Genomic DNA, 9,427 nt, shown 5'->3' on the forward strand with positions numbered 1-9,427 from the left:
ATGAAGAAAAGTTTAACTTTTGCCATAATTTATATTTCTTCCTTCAAAATTCAAAAAAAATATATATATATAAATTAACTACATTCTACTAGTATTGTAAAACTTAAAAAAAAGACCTTAGAAACTTTCGCTAATATTTTATATTAATATATAAGCTTAGCTTTGATAAAAACATCCCTAGTAGTTGCTCATATGCTTATGTACTTCAAAAGCACATCCTAATAACTATAGCCTATGGCTTGGCAGGGGTTCCACAATAGTATGGATAAACTGTCACCTTTGCTATTTAGAAAAATCAAAATGTAAATTTTATTTATTCTCTTTGTAAGTATATCCTCTAGAATAACTCACTTCAACACAAACCAAGCACCATCCTAGTCTTGGGGGGTTCACCCTTAAAAATGTTGTGTACCATGTACATTCCAAAGGATAGGTATTTTAATCCAACTTTCGAAAAAAATTTAACAAGATTGAATAACAAGATTTTATTCAACTTTAGAAAAAAATTCATTGGTTCATAAGAAAAGAGAGAGTGTTCTCATTAGCAGAAATTTTTATTTAAGCAGTTTTTAAAACAACCCTCGAATGCACATAATACATACGGTTTCTTAGTGGTGCATGCCTCAAGATCCTAATACAACCATGTGCACTCAAAAATAAGTTTAAAAGAGAAAAATAAAAAATTCCAAAGGGTGTTTTCATTGGCGAAAAGTTTTATTTAAGCGGTTTTTAAAACCACTCGAATGCACATGATACATACAATTTCTTAGTGGTGCATGCCTCGAGATCGTAATACAACCATGTGTACTCAAAAATAAGTTTTTAAATAAAAAATAAAAAAGTCCAATTTTAAATTGGCATGCATTTGAATAGGTGCCTATGTTATCTGTAATATGGTAAAAGATAGATAGTTGTTGCTAAATTTAAGCAAACCTAAGTATTTAATGCGGAAAGAAGATTTCTTCACTGAAAAACTTATAATTAGGAAACACAGCCAAAAGACCAGAAATAAGTAGTAAATCTATAATTCAAACACCATTTTAGTCCAAAGCTAGGACTTGGTACCTATCACCATCCAACAAAAAACAATCCTAGTTAGTCTTTGTTGGGATGAACATTCCTATCTACATATTCTTCATGTCTAAAGAGTAAAGGTAGTGAAAGGTATAACAAGGTATGAAATGACTAGCAAATTACTATAATCATAAGATAGAGGTTGGTAGTCCTTAACCCTAGATACTTTACTTAATTCAAGGAATCTCACCAAGAACAGTATGCGGGTACTCCACACGGAAAGTCCTCATCAATTGATGTTTGTACCTGGTTTTACCACATAGCAAATATTTAACAAGATATGACAATGAATGCTAACTCATTAAGACAAATATTGACCATAAAACTATAAGAGAAAAGAACCCAAGTTGATCATCAATGAAACAATTGTTCATCAAAATAAACACCGTTTTAAATAGCTTATGATAATAAATGCCAATCATGACATATAAAGATAAACAAAACATGGCATTAATACCATCATTTAAAGTTGGTAAGTGATGATAATGATGATGATGATGATGTGTATGTGTGTGTGTGTGTGTGCACATACACACGTGTGAGAGAGTGAAAAGAGGGAGTACTTGGGGTAGTCTCTAGAGTTTTGCCAAACGACCTCTTTTAGTGTACGTTTGAGAGTAAGGATTCATTCCCATTGATACCTACATGCAAACATTTTAAAAGAAGATGGTGAAGCTCTTGCAAACATTTGGATCAAGCTCTTCAATATATGTTCAATACGTTTGTGATAATCTATAAAACTAAGGTGCATGTGTCATACTATAAAATGTGTTTTTGTTAATTCAAAAACAAAAGTATTGGATTGAGTTTTTCGTGATATACGAACTAAAGAGCTTTTTCTCGCAGCGATTTTCTAGGCTTTACAAGCTTTCTTTATGTAAGATTGCTTCATTGAGGGTAAAGTAAGATAACTATCAATGCTAATTTTATTGGAATGATTGTTGTTGATGGTCGCACTAAATGCCCTAGATGTTATCTTCTGTTTACTATGTGATGGAAATGTTTTCAGGCTTTGACTGGAGCTGGTCTAATGCCTCGGGGGGCTTTTCGTATACATTTTCTCATCTAGTAACTTGCTAGCTTTCAGGCATTCAAAAACTATGTAGCAACAACAATAGCATCCATTGGTGTACAATTGTTGCTTGGGAAGACTTTCAAGTACATCTTGATCTTGCCAAATCTCAGGTATTTTCTCTCTTAATTCAAGCATGCTCTCTATGGCATAATCGGCACCCTCCACTTTCGTTTTGCGCCCGACCTGTAAAAAAGTGTGCAATAGAATTATTCCACTCCAGAAAACACATATTGATTTGAGAATATTGTTCGCGTATGAATAGCAGTTGCAAATTAGCCACGTCGTCTCACACAGATTTCGCAACCCAAGACAATGAGCGGACCTTACCAAAACAGTCTGAAGACCAGCAGCTTTTGCTCCTTTCACATTGTGAGGACTATCATCCAGAAAAAGCTGCACCCCCCAAATCTTAGCAACCCTTAGCAAGTTTTCCCCCTACTAAATTATCACATCACGAAATAATAGATCTCACATACTGTTTTGCTAGGATTAACTCCAGCAATTCGAATGGCACATTGGTAGACCTCTTTGTCAGGCTTACACAAGATAGGCATGGAGCTATGAAAATTGTCACGCAAGTTGAACGTCTCGAAACTTAGGATTTGCTCAAAGCAGTCTTCCACACCCATTTTGCTCAACACCTTGAGAGCATGGTCTCTGCCTCCATTTGTGAATACCTAGGAGGTCATCATGTATACCCTCATCAATTTGTTGTTCACCTGGCTAATTCTGAAAGCGAAAACTGGTTCAGAAGTTTGCTGAATTTTGAAATCAACTCACTAATTTTCTTTGTGGCATGCTTAATAATAGATCTCTAAGCTCAGGATCTGGCCTTAGTAGGTGATACGGTAATTTTCCGTGCGCAATTCTAGTGAAACCGGCATTTACATGGACGTCAGCTGTGTTCGCCACAATAAAGGCATAACAATTTTCAAATTTTATTCCTCGGCGTTTTATAAAATGATAGACTTAAAGCTTGCCTTATGAATTCGTCGTAGTCAAATTTGTACCCTATTGCCTGCACCCACAACACCATCGTTAAATCAAGAAAGATCTGCAGCGGCTGTGAGATGGTCGTCTACAAGTAAAGCTACGTGACCAGCAGCTAAACGATCATCAGGTATAGAAGCAACGGAAGCAACGTCACTCTCGAGAAAGGGAGGTGCAAAGAATGCAACAGTTGTGGATGGGTAAGCCCAAGGATCACTATTTGAATCATCTGAAACCAGAGTCAGAATAGAGACTATGCAAGGAAAGAGACAAAGCCCAAGGATCACTATTTGAATCATCTGATACCATGTCAGAATAGAGACTATGCAAGAAGGCAAGAGGCAAAAAGCGAGACAAACGAGGGCGAGAGAAATAGAGACAGATCATGAAAGGCACAATTAATTGTATTGCTCATGACGGTTCCTTACTAGGACATTATAGATATGGAAAAGACTCTTTTTATTCAAACGTTAAGTCTTCAATGAAGATTTGAGCGCATGGATTTGCGTAACCTTAGGAGTTTAGTCTTAATAATCCAACAATTGGGATATTTAATGACAATTACCACGAGACCAGCCATTATGGATCCATAGCTTTTGGACAGCTCTGAACAAAGTTTAGAAGCAGCGTCTGCATCAATTCCCAGCTTCTCCACCGCAAACTCTGCGAAATACGACTCTCTCGACAATGCAAGGGACGAATCAATTTCTCAGTGAAGATTTTCAAGTTGTTCCAAACATAAAAGTCCAATCCAACACAAGTAAATCCGAAATATCTAAAAGAGAAGAGCAAGAGATATGCAGTACCGTATATATTTTTTTGGATTTGTTGCGACATCCCAAAGCTGGGGGCAAGCAATGTATTATTCAAATCTTCACAAAAGAACGAAGGATGCACGATTAGTCTTCTGAGGCACCCCCGGGCAGATAAAAGTACTCGTGCCAGGAGCTGGTATATTGCTAGTTGCGAAATGTACTCAGTTACCGAAAAGAAGACACTCAAACCGCGGTTGTCTTCCATTATAAGTAGACGCGTTCCTTTCTTCGCCATTCCCCATTCCAAAATCTGCAAAACCGTGCATCAAATTAGAATAACAGGCAGTCGTTTGCATACAAAAATTATAATATCGCCACCAGTATTCTGACTGACAACGTTACAAAACCCCTGGAAAATCATTAACAACTTCGAAGAGAATCATGCGACACCGTTATCTTTTGTTTGCTTGGAGCAACCTTTTGAGACCGAACTAAACTATCCAGGTTTTTCAAACAAGCTTCTTGTCAACTCGAAACTGAAGGGACTCATCCAGACACTAAATATTTTCGTATGCATGTTGAAAATAGAAGTCGCTGTCGGAGGAGATATCTAATGAGCAACGGGAGCGTCCGTTTGGCCGGGTGATTCTTGGAAAAACATAAAAAAGGGAAGGCACGCGCGAGCTCCAAATAGGGAGTTTCACATATTCCTCCGGCGTAATGAAGATAGTGAGCACCGTAAGCAGAACCTTACCTACGGTGGAGGCGACCTACGGTGGAGGCGAAAGAGAGAGATATCAGAGAGAACCCAACAACAAGAAGTGATCAAGGATCGATGGCTGTTGCTGCTGCTGCTGCGGCTGCTGCGTCTTCTTATAAGATGCTAGTACGTACAAACAGACTGCTGCGTTCCTCATCGCTTGAGTCAAACAAACGTTCGCGTTTGCTTCCAAGAGTGAACTTATGTATTAACTCTTGGAAAGCGATTCCCCGGTCGCTCTCCCACAGTCTCCCCCGCTCATATTTTCCCTCGCTCATGAGCCTACGCCCCCTGTGCAAAGTATAAATGCTCGTCCGAGATCGAGTAGCTTTGGAGAAATGCTATGAGGAGACAAAAGATGATGATCAGCAGATTACTCTTAGCCGAATTGTGTGAAGGAAGCGACTCTTTTCCAAATTGAGAACCATGTGGGATTGTGAAAAGCGGCATAGCTTGATCTACATAGCTTCTCATCTCCATGGAATGGTATCAAATTAGCGCTAGTACACGCGATAAATTTTGCTTGCACCAGCAACACGCACGTTTTCCAAATCGCCTGCCCAAACTTGTATTGTAGCGCTGCATCGCTCCCAAAGAAGTTTTGGCCTTGGATAGTGAGTTGCTAATTAGGTCCATAGTTTTGAAGTTAGTTCATTTGGTCAATTTGACCATGCAAGTTGTGGTTAGTATCAGGTTTGAGTGTGGCTCTTCTTGGAGACTCGCTCTTCTTGTCCGTGCATCTTCTTGGAGACTGGCTCTTCTTGTCCGTGCAAGGGTCCTTCGGGATGCCTTGGTTAGTGAGTTGCTGATTTGGTTCATAATTTTTAAGTAAGCTCATTTGGTCAATTTGACCATGCAAATTGTGTTTAGTATCAGGTTTAAGTGTGGGTTAGTAGGAGTTTAAGTGCTTCTAATGCATTTAGGGTTTAAGGTTTTTGTTTGCATGTGGAGGTCCTAAATGTTCTTGTCTTTTATCCTAAATGCTTTTGTCTTTTGTCAGGTATTTCTCCCTAAAGATGGAGGCTTTCTTTGTCTCTTGTATGACACCACCTTTTCCTTTCCTTCCAATTTACACCTATCATTTCCCTTTTACAAGTTATTGGAAATATTTATCCAGCTACTTTACACTTAGACTTATAATGACACTCCAAAAGGTAGGGCCTTAGTGGGATCCCCACCTTGTTTTCATTTTCATTTTGCAACAAGCGAATGCTACTTTTCCTAATCTCTCTCTCTCTCTCTCACACACACACACACACAAACACACACAATCTTGATGACATCATGATCAATCTTACTTTATGAGCTCGGGGGCACAGGGGCCACTCAAGAAGGTGTTTCTAAATAGAAAAAATGATTTTTTTAAAAGTAGAAATACATTGTTTTTTAATTAGGGTTTGGGAAAATTTTGTAAGGTGTATAGAAAAAGGGGTCATTTTAAAGCCTCGCGATTTACAAGAATGGTTCTCCCCTTGAACTCTCATGGTTTTATAGTAGTAATGCACTCCCCCCAATTTCTGAGAGATGAATCATTGTGATATACGTGTGCTCTTATGTGCATGCACATTATCAAGGTTGGGTGTGTGCATGCATATTTGTCCATGTGGATGTAGGAACAAAAATGCATGTGCACAAGCACATATGCACACATACTTACATAATCCACATGTGTGCACGTGCACATGCTTGTGTATGTGTACAATTACCTCTATCTATATGTGTCCATGGGTACATGGGCATGTGTGTGTTTCGACAACATGCACATATTTGTGTATGTGTGAACAAACTTGCATGTATGTGTGTCCACACATGCACACATATGCGCACACACACACAAAAACAAAAACACACTAGTCACACACACTCACTATTATCTAACCCCATCTCCAATATGGATGTAAGAAATGAGACCTAATCATTTTAATTTGAATCAATGTTATCATAGCCTAGATTCATCAACCTAAAAGATATTTTAGTAATTAGAAAGCTTACTTCCTTTCTCAACAAAGATGAACTATTCTTAATAAATTAAAAGCTTGAATAAACGGGTAATTCCTTCTGTGAGAAAAATAAAGCCTCAAAGCATAATCAGTTGTTTAAATCTTAGATAGCATCTCTCACTTTTAACTACATAATATCAACTTTACAAAAGAAACAAGTCTATATGTCATATTTAAGTAAAGTTTTATCTTGAAAGGGCTTGCAAAGTTATTCCCCTTCTCAACATTGGCTAGTCCAAAGTACATAATTTATCATCATTAATTAAAAATGTGTGTGTTCAAGCATAATCAAGGATTTGCAACATTCAATAATTAGGCTACCATAAACACCATAAAAACAAAGTGGATACCTTAGTTACTATAAGGAACATTGTGCACACATGATGAAGTAAAGGATTAAAGTTTGCTTAATTGTCTAATCCCAACCAAAATATTTAATTAATTAGTTAATAAATTCGTAAGTAGGAAAAATTAACAATTCACAATATGTAAAATTAGTTTCACTTCTTAAGAAGGATTCAACTTTCTATGGTGTCTATCACTTATTCTCCAATGGCATCCTCAAGACAATTTGTGTCAGATTTTCAATGCAAAGCAAGTTTCCAGTATCCCATACATGCAACATTGATATGTTGGGCATGAAATTGGTATGATAGGTTCCATTTGTCTTGGGTTAACACAATATGGGACATACACCACTACACCTTCATCCTTTTTTTACGTTTTTTGGCCAATATTTAGCGCACGCAGGCACAAAAACCATCAATACGATATGCAGATAGGTTTATGTTAGTGTAGTGTTGATATATATGGACACTAAGAGAGTCGGTATATACTAACATTAAGACAGTCTTGGTATATATCGACACTAACACAAGTTGTTTTACCAGTGTTGGTATACACTACAAGACATGCTGACATTAAGATAGTACTAGTATATACCGACAATAACAGAAGTTCTTTTACTAGTGTTAGTATACACTATAAGACACAGACCGCTTTTCGACACCGATACCTACGCTAAATACGAAGAAAAAAAATTTTAACAAGTGGAAAGTGTCAAAAACTCTGTCAGTGTGGACGTCACGAAGAAACCATCAATGCGAGAGTCGGTGTCACCATCGGTGAAATATGTCCAACAGTGTCGATATGGGCGTCGGTGTAGCCATCGGTATATACCGACACTGCACGCATACAGGCATCGGTAGATATCAACACTACAGTGGTACAAGAGTCGGTATATACCAAAGTTCTTACAAAAGCTTAAAAAAATTATGTGGGGCACGATGGTGCTTGTTTCAGTCCCATCCTATCCCACATAATTTTGTTTTCCATTAAAATCACGATTAAATGTTACAAATGCGGAGGTGTACACTACAATTTTGCAAAGAAAGTCTACAAAGTAATGGCAATATGCTACAAAATGGCAAATCCACCAAAGTAATGTGCTAATGCACTACAAAATGGCAAAAGTGCCGAACTCTAAAATGGCAAATCTGTTGAGGCAATCTACTCAAAAGAGCAGAAGTGCTGAAATATTGAACCACTAAATGTTCTATCCTACTATTGCTCCTCCTTGTGCTACTCGCCCTCCTCGTCCTCCTCACCCTCCTCGTCCTCCGTCTCTAGCCTGTGTGTGCCCTCCTTGTCCGCCTCACCCTCCTTGCCCCTAGTCTCTCTACATGCGCTTGATCCCTCGCCCTCCTCTTATGTGTACCTAGCCACTTCTTCCTCAAATCTCGTCCGTCAACCCGTATATGAAAACCTGTACGAATTGGTAGGAGACCCGCTCTCCGAAGTCCAGTGCCATCGTCTCTCTCTCTCTCTCTCTCTCTCTCTCTCTCTCTCTCTCTCTCTCTCTCTCTCTCTCGCTCTCTCTCTCTCTCTCTCTCTCTCTCTTGCTCTCTCTCTCTCCCTCTTGCTTGCTCGCTCGCTCTCATGCATCTGCATGTGCACACACACACACACACACACACACACACACACAAAGTATGCAAAACAAGGTCCTTTCATAGCATACAAAAAGGGGGGAAGAATGCCTCTCTCTTCGTTTCAATCATCAAAGTCCTTGGTAGCCACAGATCCCTTCAGTTCAACTTCATCTTTCCAACTCACTTGCCAACTGCACAACTAGTTCAAAGTGACCCATGCATGCATCTCAAAGTTTTGATTTTCTCATGTCTACAAGCTTGTCGATCCAATGATTGGGATGAATCCTACAGCAACCGAGCACTTAGGTGAAAGGCCCAAAGGAGTAATTTAAAAAAAAATCAGGCAAGTCACGATAGCAGCTGTGAGCCCTTTTTTGGGGGGGGGGAATTTCAATCATGGGCCTTTTATGAACGTTGAGGTCCTGCTTAGCTTTCTTGCTTAGAAAACGACCCACAAGCTTCTTCTATGTTGTTGGTGACCTGTAGGTATCTTCTGCAAAAGAAGATATCTAAGAGTGGAGGTTTCCTTGTAGTAAATCGTGGACCTCTTCACAAAGTTGAGCTCATGATGATGCTAGCCAATTAGACAAATGCAAGTGGAATGTAGCATTCACAACGTCTGGCAAGCCAAGCTATGACAACTCTGAAGATAGCGTTGCATGATTTTCATCTAGTGTGGCACCCATCCACCCTACCATTTGCAACCATGGATGATTGGGCAAGTAGGAAGTCTAAACTGGGCTGCGTGTGAACATGGTTTCACCTAAGTTGCATTTATTTGGGCATTTTTTTTTTAATCGAAAAAAATTCTCAAATACGCATTTTTTGTGATTTAAAATGTT

The 9,427-nt window shown here is 38.7% G+C and overlaps 1 protein-coding gene across 1 annotated transcript; it reads right to left on the bottom strand.

Moving 5' to 3' along the window:
- Positions 1-1,250: 1,250 nt before the first annotated feature.
- LOC147896061 (uncharacterized protein C24B11.05-like) lies at positions 1,251-4,811 on the bottom strand. Its single transcript, XM_087382202.1, has 10 exons — positions 4,703-4,811; positions 4,124-4,204; positions 3,946-4,011; positions 3,705-3,802; positions 3,130-3,167; positions 2,930-3,017; positions 2,626-2,826; positions 2,477-2,542; positions 2,208-2,332; positions 1,251-1,320 (listed from the first exon to the last, which is right to left on the bottom strand). The coding sequence occupies exons 1-10, from the start codon at positions 4,809-4,811 to the stop codon at positions 1,251-1,253; spliced, it is 942 nt and encodes a 313-aa protein (XP_087238328.1).
- Positions 4,812-9,427: the final 4,616 nt, after the last annotated feature.

Source organism: Dipteris shenzhenensis, chromosome 12, assembly GCF_047967505.1.
Source record: "Dipteris shenzhenensis isolate YYH24624 ecotype China chromosome 12, Dip_SZ_1.0, whole genome shotgun sequence".
NCBI lineage: Eukaryota > Viridiplantae > Streptophyta > Polypodiopsida > Gleicheniales > Dipteridaceae > Dipteris > Dipteris shenzhenensis.

Coding starts and splice junctions, on each gene's coding strand:
- LOC147896061 (XM_087382202.1), bottom strand. CDS start 4,811: ATGAGGAACGCAGCAGTCTGTTTGTACGTACTAGCATCTTATAAGAAG. Junction 4,012..4,123: donor GTTTGAGTGTCTTCTTTTCG/GTAACTGAGTAC, acceptor TCTTTTGTGAAG/ATTTGAATAATACATTGCTT. Junction 2,827..2,929: donor GCATGCCACAAAGAAAATTA/GTGAGTTGATTT, acceptor ATGACCTCCTAG/GTATTCACAAATGGAGGCAG.